Below are 17,124 nucleotides of genomic sequence, written 5' to 3'. Positions count from 1 at the left end.
CTCTCACACAGACCTGCACGTGCACAGACACACGCCCTCTCTCTCACACAGACCTGCACGTGAACACACAAGCCCTCTCTCTCACACAGACCTGCACGTGCACACACACGCCCTCTCTCTCACACAGACCTGCACGTGAACACACACACGCCCTCTCTCACACAGACCTGCACGTGCACAGACACACGCCCTCTCTCTCACACAGACCTGCACGTGCACAGACACACGCCCTCTCTCTCACACAGACCTGCACGTGAACACACAAGCCCTCTCTCTCACACAGACCTGCACGTGAACACACACGCCCTCTCACACACACAGACCTGCACGTGAACACGCACACGCCCTCTCTCACACAGATCTTTACGTGCACACACACATGCCCTCTCTCTCACACAGACCTGCACGTGCACAGACACACGCCCTCTCTCACACACAGATCTGCACGTGAACACACACGCCCTCTCTCTCACACAGACCTGCACGTGAACACACACGCCCTCTCTCTCACACAGACCTGCACGTGAACACACACACGCCCTCTCTCTCACACAGACCTGCACGTGCACACACACGCCCTCTCTCTCACACAGACCTGCACGTGCACACACACGCCCTCTCTCACACAGACCTGCACGTGCACAGACACACGCCCTCTCTCTCACACAGACCTGCACGTGCACAGACACACGCCCTCTCTCTCACACAGACCTGCACGTGAACACACAAGCCCTCTCTCTCACACAGACCTGCACGTGAACACACACGCCCTCTCACACACACAGACCTGCACGTGAACACGCACACGCCCTCTCTCACACAGATCTTTACGTGCACACACACATGCCCTCTCTCTCACACAGACCTGCACGTGCACAGACACACGCCCTCTCTCACACACAGATCTGCACGTGAACACACACGCCCTCTCTCTCACACAGACCTGCACGTGAACACACACGCCCTCTCTCTCACACAGACCTGCACGTGAACACACACACGCCCTCTCTCTCACACAGACCTGCACGTGCACACACACGCCCTCTCTCTCACACAGACCTGCACGTGCACACACACACCCTCTCACACACACAGACCTGCACGTGCACACACACGCCCTCTCTCTCACACAGACCTGCACGTGCACACACACGCCCTCTCTCACACAGACCTGCACGTGCACACACACGCCCTCTCTCACACAGACCTGCACGTGCACACACACGCCCTCTCTCACACAGACCTGCACGTGCACACACACACGCCCTCTCTCTCACACAGACCTGCACGTGCACACACACGCCCTCTCTCACACAGACCTGCACATGCACACACATGCCCTCTCTCTCACACAGACCTGCACGTGAACACACACACGCCCTCTCTCACACAGACCTACACGTGCACACACACATGCCCTCTCTCTCACACAGACCTGCACGTGCACACACACACGCCCTCTCTCTCACACAGACCTGCACGTGAACACACACACGCCCTCTCTCTCACAGAGACCTGCACGGGCACACACACACGCCCTCTCTCACACAGACCTGCACGTGCACACACACACTCCCTCTCTCACACAGACCTGCACGTGAACACACACGCCCTCTCTCACACACAGACCTGCATGTGAACACACACACGCCCTCTCTCACACAGACCTGCACGTGAACACATACACCCTCTCACACACAGACCTGCACATGCACACACATGCCCTCACACACAGACCTGCACATGCATGCACCAACATACACTCAGACCCCGATTCACACATACAAACCCATAAATACAAACTCATACCCTCAGGCACACTCTGTCTCTGTCTCGTCCCAAAATGTCAAGTATCCAATTTTCTCTGTATATGTTTCAAATTTCCAGCATCTGTAGTCTTGTGACTCTTCTCTTGCACTCACACACAAACCCTAAAACAAACTCTCTGTCACACTGACCCCCCAAAACTCAAATTCACCTTCTCTCTCTCTTACACACACAAAATCTCAGACAAATTCAGACTCTCTCTCTCTCCCTCTCCCTCTCTCTCCCTCTCCCTCTCCCTCTCCTTCTCCCTCCCTACCACCTCCCCTCTCTCCCCCTCCAGATGCTTGAACTCTAAAGTAACACACACAAAGTGCTGAAGGAGCTCAACAGGTCAGGCAGCATCTATGGAGGGAAATAAAGAGTAAATGTTTTGGGTTGAGAACCTTCACCAGGTCTGGAAATGAAGGGGACAGAAACTAGAATAAAAAGGTGAGGGGACAGGGAGGAGTCAAGATGGCAGGCGATAGGTGAGACCAGGTGAGAGAAAGGAGGAAGGATGTGAGGAGCTGAGATGGAGTTAGGTGGAAGAGGTCAAGGGCTAAAGAAGGAATCTGACAGGGTAGGACAGTGGACCATGAAATAAAGGGAAGGAGAGAGGAAACCAGAGGGAGGTGATGGGCAGGTCATGAGGGAGGGGTTGAGAAGAGAAGGGGTGTAATTTCAACCCCAAAGGTGCAGAGTGATTCTGCAGTGGTAAATCTGTAACGTTGCTGATACAGCAACAGGAACAAAACTGGAGTGTTGATGCCAAAGTTTGGAGCGGGGTAGGTGGGATGAATGTTTGCACCAGGTGTATTTAAACCAGGTTACTCCATGGGCTGTACGCAGCATGCACAGGAAAAGTCGGGAGCCTTGCATCTGACCATTGGGAGTACAGGGTGGGGAAAACTCTCACTCACCCAGCGTAGATCCAGCAAAGGTTGTTTCCATGGTGTAACTGTGAGCGATCCCCATCTTCCACATCACAACCCGACCCGTGCCTGCCTTACTCTTTTGGACCTTGAACTTGCAGCTCTGGTAAGAGAACTGTCACCAGCAGGAGCTGTGACTGGTCAGGGTATTCATCTGCACGTCACATTACCCTCCCTCGTTACACAGCTAGCCTTTACTCCCCACCTGAACGTAGATCTGAGAGACTTCATGAAGAAGTTACCACAGCATCTGGGTAAGTTTCAATCTGTTTACAGATGGACCCCGGTGAAGGGTTAGGATTGTGGGTGGAGTGGTTATTGATTAGCGAGCCTGGTGGCAGGGGCCGTGGGACACAAGAGCTCCTTCCGTATGTCACACGATGTAGTGATCCACAGTAGCAAGTCAGCTAACCATAAGGTGGTCCCCACAGCAAACACTTGACAGCCCCTCCCTCCCACCCCTCTCTCCATCTGTCCACGTCCTCTGCCCCACCTGTTCATCCCTCCCTCACCCATCACCCCTCCTCATCCTACCCCATTCCCTCTTTTCCCAGCCTTTCTACTCCATTTGTCCCTCCATAGCCCAGCCCGCCACCAAGTGTCCCCTTCCTCCACCCCCTGCCCTCCCGACATGCCTTGTCAGCTGCGTTCTTGCTCATCATGAGAGGAAAGACCCTTTCCCCGAGCGGCTGTGCGCGCGGCTGCTTGTCACTGCAGCCGTACATGAAGGCGTTGCTCTTCCTGCTGTGTCCGTGGAAGTCACAGTAGATGATCACATCGCGCTCTTCCATTAACCTGTCGAGGCAGCCACAGACCTGTCACTGCACACTCAGACAGACAGACAGACAGACCAGATAGACTCAGATACAAGACACACAGAGCAGACTGACATTGACATCACAAACGCACACTCAGACCCAGACACAGACTAGACAAACTCAGGTATACCACCACACAGACCAGATAGAGTCAGACTGAGCTTACAGAGACCCATCACAACACAGACTCACAGTACCCTTGTACCATCCGACGGCCCTCTCGCTCTCCCTTTCCCTATGAACACTGCAGACAGACTGCATCTCTCCACCCTCACGCTAATTCTCAACCCTCTCTAAGTTCTCACTTCCTGATAATGCCAGATATCTTTCTGTAGACTTCCAAGAGCGTCTTTCTGTCCAACTTGACCTTACGTTCTCCAAAGTGTCCCAGTGTCATTTAGGTAGATAATGGCTTTGTAAAGACTTTGGGACATTTTATCATATATTGTTATTCCATCTATCTTCACCACAAACTGTAGTGGAGATACAAAACACAAAGTACACTGCAGTTGCTGTGGTCAAATCAAGACGTACAAAAAAGCTGGATGAACTCAGCAGGTTGGGCAACATCTGTTGAAATGAGCAGTCAACGTTTCGGGCCAAGACCCTTCGCCAGGACTGAAGGAGGAGGGGGCAGGGGCCCCATAAAGAAGGTGAGGGGAGGGTAGAAAACCAATCAGAGGAAAGATCAAGGGGTGGGGGAGGGGGAGCAGGGAGGGGATAGGCAGGAGAGGTGAAGAAGGAATCTAAGGGGAAAGCACTATGGGTAGTAGAAGAAGGCAGAGTCATGAGAGGTGATAGGCAGCTAGAAGAGGAGACAGAGTGAAGGTGGGATAGGGGAAGGGAGAGGGAGGGAATCCCACCTGTTCCATCTCACCATCTCCTTCAGCACCACCACTACAGAGAGGAGGAGGGCACTGGGGTGAGGCGGGGGGAGTGTGTTGTGGAGGAAGTGGGATCAGATGAAAGTGCGGTGCCACAGGAAGGTAGACAATCCGGGGGGGGGGGGTGGGGAGGGGATTGGCTGGGTGCGATGAAGAAAGAGCAGGAAGGAGGACGTAAGCAAGGCCATGAAGGTAGAAGGCGAGTACAAGCACAGGAAGGGGGGACTTGAGGGAGGTGATGGGGGTGGTGAGGAAGAGGGGTAGGAGAAGGATGTAAGAGTTGATACAGGCAAGGAGGATTGGTACTGGGGAGGGAGGAGTGAGGGTTGGAATTAGTGGAGAGGGAGCAAGGGTTGGAATTAATAGATGGGGAATGAGTATTGGGACTAGGGAAGGGGGAATAAGGGTTGGGAATAAGAGTGGTGGGGATGAAGGTTGGGACTGAGGGGAAATATGTGGGGAAAGTTTCAAGCATGTGAGTTGTTAGCTCAGCCTGTGTCGTTGATGGTGGGTGAATTGTTGAAAGCCCTTAAGGAAGATCACTTTCAGAGGCAAAGGCAGTGGGCATTGATTTATTAACAGAGAATTTTGTCTGATGAATGAGAGAAGTTTGGGATATAGGTTACAAGAACTCTCACCCAGCATAGAGCTTGTGGATTTCAGCAAAGCTTTTGTCAAAATCCCACTGTGGCTGAGTGACAAAGGAAGTAAGAACCTGTAGATCAGTGGGAGAGTGGGACTTTGCTGAAACTGCGGCAAAGGGGAGTTTTAGTGACTTAGTGAAGTTGGGGCAACACAGACCAGTCATCATTGAGGGGTCAGTAATGGAAAGAGAGAGCAGCTTCAAGGTCCTAGGTGTGAACACCCCAGAGTTCCTGAGTCTAACATGGTGATGCATTCACAAAAAAAAGCATACCATTTACTATACTGTTGAAGAGGTTTAAGATGTCACTAAACAGTCTAACATATTTCTACTGATACAACTCGGACAGTATTTTGACTGGTTGCATCACAGCCTGGTTTGGAGGGTCCAATGCACAGGAGCCTTGAAAGAAGCCTTGATGGGGATGGGGTACCTGGCCAAGTACTAAAGACCTGTGTTGATCATCTGACTGGAGTGTTCACTAATAATTTTCACCCCTCATTTGAGAGTCTGAGGTGCCCACCTGTTTCAAACAGGCTTTAATTGTACCGGTGTCGAAGAATGTGGTAACCTGCCTGAATGACTATCACTTACATCCACTGTGATCAGTGCTTTGAGAGATTAGTAATGAAACATAGCAGCTCCTGTCTGAGAAGTCACCTGGATCCACTCCAGTTTGCCTACCATCACAACAGGTCAACAACTCTTCACTCAACCCTGGAACATCTGAGCAATGAAGATGCATACATCGTGATGCTCTTTATTGACTACAGCCGGCATTCAAAATTATCATCCCCTCAAATCAATAAACTTCTAGACTTTGACCTCAAGACATCTTTGTGCAATTGGATCCTCGATTTCTTCACTTCCAAACCCCAGTCAGTTTGGACTGGCAAAAACATCTCCTCCACAATCTCCATCAGCACAGGCGCATCACAAGGCTGTGTGCCTAGCCCCCTGCTCTACTCACTTTATACTTATGACTGTTAGGCTACGTACAGCTCTAATGCCATATTTAAGTTTCCTGATGACATCACTGTAGTTTGCTGAATCAAAGGTGGTGGTGAGTCAGCATATAGGAGCGAGTTTGAAAACCTGGATGCAACAATCTCTTACTCAAAGTCTGCACAACTAAGGAACTGGTTATTGACCTCAGGAGGAGGGAACTAGAAGTCCATAAGCCATTCTCATTGAGGGATCAGAGGGGGAGAAGGTCAGCAATTTTAAATTCCTTGGTGCTATTCTTTCAGAGGATCTATCTGGAGTCCAGCACTGAAGAGCAATTATGAAGAAAGCATGGCAGCTCCTCTGCTTCCTTAGAAGTTTGTGAAGATTCAGCATGACTTCTGAAACTTTGACAAGCTTCTGTAGATGTGTGGTGGACTGATTGTATCAGAGCCTGGTATGAAAATACCAATGCCCTTGAATAGTAAATCATATAAAAAGTGTGGAGACTGCCCAGTCTATTGGGCTCTCTCCACCATTGAGCAAGTCTAGACAAAGCACAAAAGCAGCATCTATCATCAAGGACCTTCACTATCCAGGCCATGCTCTCTTCTCACTACTGCCATCAAGAAGGTGATACAGGAGCCTCAGGACTCACACCAACAGGTTCAGAAACAGTTATTATCCCTCAACCATCAGGCTCTGGCCCCATCACTAAACTGTTTCCACAACCTACGGACTCACTTTCAAGGGCCCTTCGTCTCATGTTCTCGATATTTATTGCTTATTATTATTATTATTATTATTATTTCCTTTTGTATTTTCACAGTTTGCCTTTTGCACATTGATTGTCTGTTCTGTTGAGTATGCCCTTTCATTGATTCTATCGAGTTTCTTGGATTTACTGTGAATGCCTGCAGAAACTGAGTCTCAGACTTGTATATGGTGACATATATGAACTTTGATAATAAATTACTTTGAAATTTGATTGATAGTAAATATGATTCTAAAAGGCAGCAGGAGGTGGAGTTCCACAGGGCTCAGGCGCTGGCCCCTGATCTGTGTGGTATATACTTAGACATGCATTTATTTTCTGGGATTTGGGCGTTACTGGCATTTACAAATGTAGGAGGCATGATTTTGGCAATGACACAAAAACTGGCAGAGGCTGAATTGGAGGAAGGAGGATTTAGGCTGCAGGTGATGGCTATGCTATAGTTGTGGTAACATTAATGTTCCATATTGAACTCAAATTCCAAAATAGGAAGACAACAAGGCAAGAGAGTAAAACAGACATTAGGACTGGAATGCAGATCTCTGAAGGTAGAGAGCAGGCAGGTAAGATGGATAGATGAGGTTGTTAAGAGGTCAGCAGGGAGAATTTGTTAAAACTGTAAAAAATCAGTTAGACCACAGCAGGAATACCGTGTCCACCTCAGGTTGCCATGTACTGAAACGATGTGATAGTACTAGAGAGTGTGTGATGATCTGAGGATGCTACCAGAGCGGTCATAAGGAGAGAACGTCTAGGCTGTGGTTATCTTCTTTGGCACAAATTGACCAAAGGAAGATTGAGGTGTTTAAAATTAGGAGGCTTTCAGAGGGCAAGTAGAATGAATCTAATTCCTTTAAGCAAATGGCTTACAATAACTAGGAAGTGTAGATTGAAGTTAACTGGTTGAGTTGAGAAAGAAATTTGTTCTCTCAATGTGTGGTGGAGTTTGTTACTCACGGCCAGAAAGAGTGGTGGACGCAGAAATCCTGATCCTATGAAGTTTTCAGATATGCATTTGGAGTCATAACCACTCACCCTCCACCTAAGTGTTGGGAAATAGGGTTATTCAGAGGTACATTTTTGGCCGCATGGACAAGATGGGGCAAATGGCCTGTTTCTGCTCTCTATATTTATGTGATTCCATGTACTATCCTCACCGGTTCTGCACCTAGTGACCCCTCAGCACCTAGATTCTGCCAACTCTCTCTCTCTACACCCACCCTGTCAAGAACTCTTAGGATTGTACATGTCCAAGTCAATTTGCCTTTCATTTTCCTAAATTCCTGCAGATATGTTTAGACTGACCAACACAATCAGCATTTGTGACAATCTACCCATTCCAAGTGTCAGTGTAGTAAATCTGGCCTGAAATGCTTCACAAGCATTGCTATTTCTATTTTTAAAAATCCACAATATTTTGGATGTGGTTTCACCAATGCCCTGTATTGAATGAAGCTTTTCTTGCTTTCCCCACAATAAGCTTTTGTTACTCATATCCTGGGGCACCCAGATCTCTCTGCACCTCAGCATTCTGTAACCTCTCAAAGTTTGGACAATATTTTGCTTTTCTCCTGCCAAAATGTACAATTTCACATTTTCTCACGGTAATATCTACTTTTCAGATCTTTGCTCACCCACAAACTTTCCCTTTATACCCTCTTCACAACATATTTTCCAAACTATCAGGAGATCCAGCAATTATCCTTTGGTTAATTTCAGAAACTTTATACAGCCCTCCTCCTCCAGATCCCATCCTCACACCTGCTCCCTGACCCACAAGTCGCCCCCTCACCATCTCCCCATCCCAACAGTTCCCCCAAACACCCCTTCCCCTCACATTCCCTCTTCTGACACACCTCCTCTCCTGTCCTACCAGCTTAACAATCGTTCCCCACACCCTCTCCCACCGTCCCACCCCAAACACTCCCTCACCACCCTCTCCAACTGTCCCACCAACTCTCCATCATCCATTCTGGTTTTCTTTTTGCACCACAACCAGTGTGTGACCTTCCCAGTGCTGGCGGTGTCTCCTATACTGGAACTGCCCTCCTCTCCCTGGCTTTGGCGTCAACCTCAGAATAAGGGCCACAGTTCCAGGTGCCTCTGCCACTGAGGGCAGCATGGGAGTGGGGGGGGGGGGAAGCTATCCACCTCTGCACCGTGTTCCTGGTGTGCCACACGGAGGGGAAATTACCCACCTCTGCACCGTGTTCCTGATGTGCCACACGGAGGGGAAATTACCCACCTCTGCACCGTGTTCCTGATGTGCCACATGGAGGGGAAATTACCCACCTCCGCACTGTGTTCCTGATGTGCCACACGGAGGGGAAGTTACCCACCTCTGCACCGTGTTCCTGGTGTGCCTCACGGAGGGGAGGTTACCCACCTCTGCACCGTGTTCCTGATGTGTCACATGGAGGGGAAATTACCCACCTCTGCACCGTGTTCCTGGTGTGTCACATGGAGGGGAAATTACCCACCTCTGCACCGTGTTCCTGGTGTGTCACATGGAGGGGAAATTACCCACCTCTGCACCGTGTTCCTGGTGTGCCACACGGAGGGGAAATTACCCACCTCTGCACCGTGTTCCTGGTGTGCCTCACGGAGGGGAAATTACGCACCTCTGCACTGTGTTCCTGGTGTGCCACACGGAGGGGAAATTACCCACCTCTGCACCGTGTTCCTGGTGTGCCACACGGAGGGGAAATTACCCACCTCTGCACCGTGTTCCTGGTGTGCCACACGGAGGGGAAATTACCCACCTCTGCACCGTGTTCCTGGTGTGTCACAGGGAGGGGAAGTTACCCACCTCTGCACCATGTTCCTGGTGTGCCTCACGGAGGGGAAGTTACCCACCTCTGCACCGTGTTCCTGATGTGCCACACAGAGGGGAAATTACCCACCTCTGCACCGTGTTCTTGGTGTGTCACAGGGAGGGGAAATTACCCACCTCTGCACCGTGTTCCTGGTGTGCCACACAGAGGGGAAATTACCCACCTCTGCACCGTGTTCCTGCTGTACCACATGGAGGGGAAATTACCCACCTCTGCACCGTGTTCCTGGTGTGCCTCACGGAGGGGAAGTTACCCACCTCTGCACCGTGTTCCTGGTGTGCCTCACGGAGGGGAAATTACCCACCTCTGCACCGTGTTCCTGGTGTGCCGCACAGAGGGGAAATTACCCACCTCTGCACCGTGTTCCTGATGTGCCACACGGAGGGGAAATTACCCACCTCTGCACCATGTTCCTGGTGTGCCACACAGAGGGGAAATTACCCACCTCTGCACCGTGTTCCTGATGTGTCACACGGAGGGGAAATTACCCACCTCTGCACCGTGTTCCTGGTGTGTCACATGGAGGGGAAATTACCCACCTCTGCACCGTGTTCCTGGTGTGTCACATGGAGGGGAAATTACCCACCTCTGCACCGTGTTCCTGGTGTGTCACATGGAGGGGAAATTACCCACCTCTGCACCGTGTTCCTGATGTGCCACACAGAGGGGAAATTACCCACCTCTGCACCGTGTTCCTGGTGTGTCACATGGAGGGGAAATTACCCACCTCTGCACCGTGTTCCTGGTGTGTCACATGGAGGGGAAATTACCCACCTCTGCACCGTGTTCCTGGTGTGTCACATGGAGGGGAAATTACCCACCTCTGCACCGTGTTCCTGATGTGCCACATGGAGGGGAAATTACCCACCTCTGCACTGTGTTCCTGATGTGCCACACGGAGGGGAAATTACCCACCTCTGCACCGTGTTCCTGGTGTGCCACACAGAGGGGAAATTACCCACCTCTGCACCGTGTTCCTGGTGTGCCTCACGGAGGGGAAATTACCCACCTCTGCACCGTGTTCCTGATGTGCCACACGGAGGGGAAATTACCCACCTCTGCACCGTGTTCCTGATGTGCCACATGGAGGGGAAGTTACCCACCTCTGCACCGTGTTCCTGATGTGTCACATGGAGGGGAAGTTACCCACCTCTGCACCGTGTTCCTGGTGTGCCACACAGAGGGGAAATTACCCACCTCTGCACCGTGTTCCTGATGTGCCACACGGAGGGGAAATTACCCACCTCTGCACCGTGTTCCTGGTGTGTCACATGGAGGGGAAATTACCCACCTCTGCTCCGTGTTCCTGGTGTGTCACATGGAGGGGAAATTACCCACCTCTGCACCGTGTTCCTGGTGTGCCACACGGAGGGGAAAATTACCCACCTCTGCACCGTGTTCCTGATGTGCCACACAGAGGGGAAATTACCCACCTCTGCACCGTGTTCCTGATGTGCAACACGGAGGGGAAATTACCCACCTCTGCACCGTGTTCCTGATGTGCCACACAGAGGGGAAATTACCCACCTCTGCACCGTGTTCCTGATGTGCCACACGGAGGGGAAATTACCCACCTCTGCACCGTGTTCCTGGTGTGCCACACAGAGGGGAAATTACCCACCTCTGCACCGTGTTCCTGGTGTGTCACACAGAGGGGAAATTACCCACCTCTGCACCATGTTCCTGATGTGCCACACGGAGGGGAAATTACCCACCTCTGCACCGTGTTCCTGATGTGCCACACGGAGGGGAAGTTACCCACCTCTGCACCGTGTTCCTGGTGTGCCACACGGAGGGGAAGTTACCCACCTCTGCACCGTGTTCCTGATGTGCCACACGGAGGGGAAGTTACCCACCTCTGCACCGTGTTCCTGATGTGCCACACGGAGGGGAAGTTACCCACCTCTGCACCGTGTTCCTGGTGTGCAACACGGAGGGGAAATTACCCACCTCTGCACCGTGTTCCTGGTGTGTCACAGGGAGGGGAAATTACCCACCTCTGCACCGTGTTCCTGGTGTGCCTCACGGAGGGGAAATTACCCACCTCTGCACCGTGTTCCTGGTATGTCACAGGGAGGGGAAATTACCCACCTCTGCACCGTGTTCCTGGTGTGCCTCACGGAGGGGAGGTTACCCACCTCTGCACCGTGTTCCTGGTGTGCCACACAGAGGGGAAATTACCCACCTCTGCACCGTGTTCCTGGTGTGCCACACGGAGGGGAAATTACCCACCTCTGCACCGTGTTCCTGGTGTGCCACACAGAGGGGAAATTACCCACCTCTGCACCGTGTTCCTGGTGTGCCACACAGAGGGGAAATTACCCACCTCTGCACCGTGTTCCTGGTGTGCCACACGGTGGGGAAATTACCCACCTCTGCACCGTGTTCCTGGTGTGCCACACGGAGGGGAAATTACCCACCTCTGCACCGTGTTCCTGGTGTGCCACACAGAGGGGAAATTACCCACCTCTGCACCGTGTTCCTGGCGTGCCTCACGGAGGGGAAATTACCCACCTCTGCACCGTGTTCCTGGTGTGCCACACGGAGGGGAAATTACCCACCTCTGCACCGTGTTCCTGGTGTGCCTCACGGAGGGGAAATTACCCACCTCTGCACCGTGTCCCTGGTGTGCCACACAGAGGGGAAATTACCCACCTCTGCACCGTGTTCCTGATGTGCCACACGGAGGGGAAGTTACCCACCTCTGCACCGTGTTCCTGATGTGCCACATGGAGGGGAAATTACCCACCTCTGCACCGTGTTCCTGGTGTGTCACACGGAGGGGAAGTTACCCACCTCTGCACCGTGTTCCTGGTGTGCCACACGGAGAGGAAATTACCCACCTCTGCACCGTGTTCCTGATGTGCCACATGGAGGGTAAATTACCCACCTCTGCACCGTGTTCCTGATGTGCCACATGGAGGGGAAATTACCCACCTCTGCACCGTGTTCCTGGTGTGTCACAAGGAGGGGAAATTACCCACCTCTGCACCGTGTCCCTCATGTGCAACACGGAGGGGTAATTACCCACCTCTGCACCGTGTCCCTGATGTGCAACACGGAGGGGAAATTACCCACCTCTGCACCGTGTTCCTGGTGTGCCACACGGAGGGGAAATTACCCACCTCTGCACCGTGTTCCTGGTGTGCCACACGGAGGGGAAATTACCCACCTCTGCACCGTGTTCCTGGTGTGCCTCACGGAGGGGAAATTACCCACCTCTGCACCGTGTTCCTGGTGTGCCACACGGAGGGGAAATTACCCACCTCTGCACCGTGTTCCTGATGTGCCACACAGAGGGGAAATTACCCACCTCTGCACCGTGTTCCTGGTGTGCCACACGGAGGGGAAATTACCCACCTCTGCACCGTGTTCCTGGTGTGCCACACAGAGGGGAAATTACCCACCTCTGCACCGTGTTCCTGGTGTGCCTCACGGAGGGGAAATTACCCACCTCTGCACCGTGTTCCTGGTGTGCCTCACGGAGGGGAAATTACCCACCTCTGCACCGTGTTCCTGGTGTGCCTCACGGAGGGGAAATTACCCACCTCTGCACCGTGTTCCTGGTGTGCCACACAGAGGGGAAATTACCCACCTCTGCACCATGTTCCTGGTGTGCCACACGGAGGGGAAGCAGTCTCGAAGCACTGTGCTGTAGTTGCGGTTCAGGTCCCGGCCAGTCAATGAGCAGCGGTAGTTCCCCACGATTACACCGTCCGGGTTCAGCATGGGCACCACCTTAAAGAGAAACGTGTCTCGCAGGAGCTGGGCATCATCGGAGCCACCCAGGATGTGGTCCAAAAAGCCCACCATAACCCAAGAGCCATTGGTCTCGCCGGGGTGGACGCGGGCAGTGACTACCACCGCCTGCTTTTGTGGGCGGGGTTGCTGACTGCCACTTGGAGAGGTGATGGTCAACACGTGGACCACATTGCCTGCCAGGCTACGGCAGAGAACCTGCAGCTTGCAGTACTGGGAGCGGACAGGGTCACTGGCAATGAGACTCAGGTAGCTCTGCAGGTTTGAGTAAGTGTAGGGGTAGGAGTGGGCGAAGAAGCAGGTGTCATTGGCGTGGGGGAACTGGCAGGTCCAGGTGAGAGAGTACAGCCTCTTGCCCTCCTGGCCCAGGTTGTTCCTGTAGTAGCAGATGTCCTGGCCCGCGCGGTGCCAACCCACTTGCCTCAGCTCTGCCTCTCGCTCCGAATACAGCAGCGGCTTCAGGCCCTGGCTGTACAGGCTGGTGCGCTTCATCAGGTTGATGATGGTGAAACGGTACGTCACCCCGGGCTGCATGTTCTGCACTTGGAAGTAGTACCACTGCGTGTGTCTGTCGGTGTAGAGGTCAGTTCGCAGAGTCAGCTCGTACTCGTAGGTGTCACTGCAACAGAGGAACAGGATAAAGGGCAATTCACATGGTAAATGCCCAGGCTGGATCTCCTGTTAGGGAATGAGACAGGTCAGGTGACGAAGGTACGTGTTGGGGAGCACTTCGGGTCCAGTGATCACAATGCCATTAGTTTCAATATAATTATGGAGAAGGATAGGACTGGACCCAGGGTTGAGATTGTTGATTGGAGAAAGGCTAACTTTGAGGAGATGTGAAAGGATTTAGCAGGAGTGGATTGGGACTATTTGTTTTATGCAAAGGATGTGATAGAGAAATGGAGGTAATTTAAAGGAGAAATTTTGAGGGTACAGAATCTTTATGTTCCTGTTAGGTTGAAAGGAAAGGCTAAAAGTTTGAGAGAGCCATGGTTTTCAAGGGATATTGGAAACTTGATTCAGAAAAAGAGAGAGATCTACAATAAATATAGGCAGCATGGAGTAAATGAGATGTTCGAGGAATATAAAGAATGTAAAAAGAATCTTAAGAAAGTAATTAGAAAAGTTAAAAGATACGAGGTTGTTCTGACAAGTAAGGTGAAAATAAATCCGAAGGGTTTCTCCAGTTATATTAATAGCAAAAGGATAGTGAGGGATAAAATTGGTCCTTTAGAGAATCAGAGTGGACAGCTATGTGTGGAGCCAAAAGAGATGGGGGAGATTTTGAATAATTTCTTTTCTTCGGTATTCACTAAGGAGAAGGATATTGAATTGTGTAAGGTAAGGGAAACAAGTAGGGAAGTTATGGAAACTATGACAACTAAAGAGGAGGAAGTACTGGCGCTTTTAAGGAAAATAAAAGTGGATAAATCTCCGGGGTCCTGACAGGATATTGCTTAGGACCTTGAGGGAAGTTAGTTTAGAAATAGCAGTGTCAGGGTCCGATCCGGAACCGTGTTCTGGGTTTTGATCCAGTCCGGGGGCTCCGGACTCTGGGTCTTGCAGTTGTCCCTCCCGTCACCCATGATCTAGTTAAGACCCTCCTGGTTCAAGGAGGTACACCTGTGACTCATTGAGCTGCAGGTGTTTATAAGGGGCCTTGGGACTGGGACCAGATGGGTGGTCGTTTTGTTTCCCTGCTGGCTCCAAACTCGTCTCTGCATTCTGTTATCCCGCCCGGGCTCAGACCTATTCTTCATCATGCTTCTCTGCCTGTACCAGTACTGCCAGGTTGGTCCGCTCTCCCGCCTTTCTTCCCATGCGCTGGTCCCGCTTCTCCGCTCGGTTTTGTGTTTCACGTGTTCACGCTGTCTGCCAGCCGTTTCCGAATTTTCCCGTTGTCATGGCATGGCTGGACTTATGCCCGTTCCTACCTCTTGCCCCTGTCGGGCACGTCTGGCTGACCCGCCTCGGCCCAGCGGGGGTTCTGCCTTTTCCTATCCCTTGCCTCCGTCGGGTGCGTTTGGCCGACCTGCCTCAGCCCGGCGGGGGTTCTGCCTGTCCCTATCCCTTGCCTCCATCAGGCAGCTCCGGCCGACCCGCCGTGGCCCGGAGGGGGTTCTGCCCCCTCCTTCTCTTCCGCCCGAACTCTGGGATAGTGCCCGCACCCGCCTAGGGGTCCGCGTCATGCCCAGGCCTCCGGTGTTTCCGCCTGGGAGGCGGCCCTACCCGGGATACATGCGGCCCACCCAGGGAGGGCTCTCCGCTAGCCTATTGCCACCTAGACCTATCAGTCTGTCTGTCTGCCTGCCTGAACCTCGAGGATCTGTCTGCCTGAACCTGGACTTCAGGAGCCGCTCCGCTTCGCCTGCCAGAATATCTGCCTGAACCCCAGCTACCCTTAAGTGCCATGGCATCCCCATCCTGTTCCCCCCCCTCCCCAGTACTTCAGTGCCTGCATCCTGCGTTTGGGTCCATCCGGCCCTCTTGACAAGCAGGGGCTCTGACAGAAATATTTCAAATGTCATTAGAAACAGGGATGGTACCGGAGGATTGGCGTATTGCTCATGTTGTTCCATTGTTTAAAAAGGGTTCTATGAGTAAACCTAGCAATTATAGGCCTGTAAGTTTGACGTCAGTGGTGGGTAAATTAATGGAAAGTATTCTTAGAGATGGTATATATAATTATCTGATTATCTGATAGGATCTGATTAGGAACAGTCAACATGGATTTGTACATGGAAGGTCATGTTTGACAAATCTTATTGAATTTTTTGAAGAGGTTACGAGGAAAGTTGACAAGGGTAAAGCAGTGGATGTTGTCTATATGGACTTCAGTAAGGCCTTTGACAAGGTACTGCACGGAAGGTTAGTTAGGAAGGTTCAATCGTTAGGTATTAATATTGAAGTAGTAAAATGGATTCAACAGTGGCTGGATGGGAGATGCCGGAGAGTAGTGGTGGATAACTGTTTGTCAGGTTGGAGGCCGGTGACTAGTGGTGTACCTCAGGGATCTGTACTGGTTCCAATGTTGTTTGTCATATACATTAATGATCTGGATGATAGGGTGGTAAATTGGATTCTTTACTCAGAGTGATAGCTGTGTGGAACAAGCTTCCAGTAGAAGTGGTACAGGCAGGTTTGGTATTGTCATTTAATGTAAAATTGGATAGGTATATGGACAGGAAAGGAATGGAGGGTTATGGGCTGAGTGCAGGTCGGTGGGACTAGGTGAGAGTAAGCGGTCGGCACGGACTAAAAGGGCCGAGATGGCTTGTTTCCGTGCTGTAATTGTTATATGGCTATATGGAAAATGGCAGTGTGACTGGTATCGGGGCAGCTCTCGAGGGGCAGTGGGGGTGGGGGTTGGTAAATGACCAGGCTGGAAAACGGCAGGGTGGCTGGTAATGGGGCAGGTTAAGGGGGTGGTCACAAGGGGTAATGGGAGGGTGATAAGGGGTAATGGGAGTGAGAGAGGAGTTAATGAGAGGGTGACAAGGGGTAAATGGGAGAGTGATGTGTAGTGATGGCACAGTGACAAGGGGGGTATGTGAGGTTGAGGGGAGGCAATGAGATGGCATCAGGATGGTGATGGGAGGGTGATAGTGGGGGTAATGGGAGGGTGATAGGGCAATGGAGGGTGACGGTGGGGGGGTAATGGGAGGGTGGTGATAGGGGTAATGGGTGGGTGACGGTGGGGGTAATGGGAGGGTGACAGGTTGGGT

General features: G+C 51.8%; 1 protein-coding gene across 1 annotated transcript in view; it reads right to left on the bottom strand.

Moving 5' to 3' along the window:
* agbl2 (AGBL carboxypeptidase 2) overlaps positions 1 to 17,124 on the bottom strand; it is a 257,815-nt gene that overhangs the window by 179,762 nt on the left and 60,929 nt on the right. Inside the window, exons 7-9 of the mRNA XM_059975339.1 lie at positions 13,233 to 14,015; positions 3,374 to 3,533; positions 2,727 to 2,853 (exon numbers count right to left, since the gene is read on the bottom strand). Coding sequence (XP_059831322.1) covers positions 2,727 to 2,853; positions 3,374 to 3,533; positions 13,233 to 14,015 — 1,070 coding nt within the window. The remainder of the gene's footprint in view (positions 1 to 2,726; positions 2,854 to 3,373; positions 3,534 to 13,232; positions 14,016 to 17,124) is intronic.

This window comes from Hypanus sabinus, chromosome 7 (assembly GCF_030144855.1).
Source record: "Hypanus sabinus isolate sHypSab1 chromosome 7, sHypSab1.hap1, whole genome shotgun sequence".
Taxonomy (NCBI): Eukaryota; Metazoa; Chordata; class Chondrichthyes; order Myliobatiformes; family Dasyatidae; genus Hypanus; species Hypanus sabinus.
Note: the sequence above shows the minus strand (reverse complement) of the source record. Positions and strands in the feature narration are given on the sequence as shown.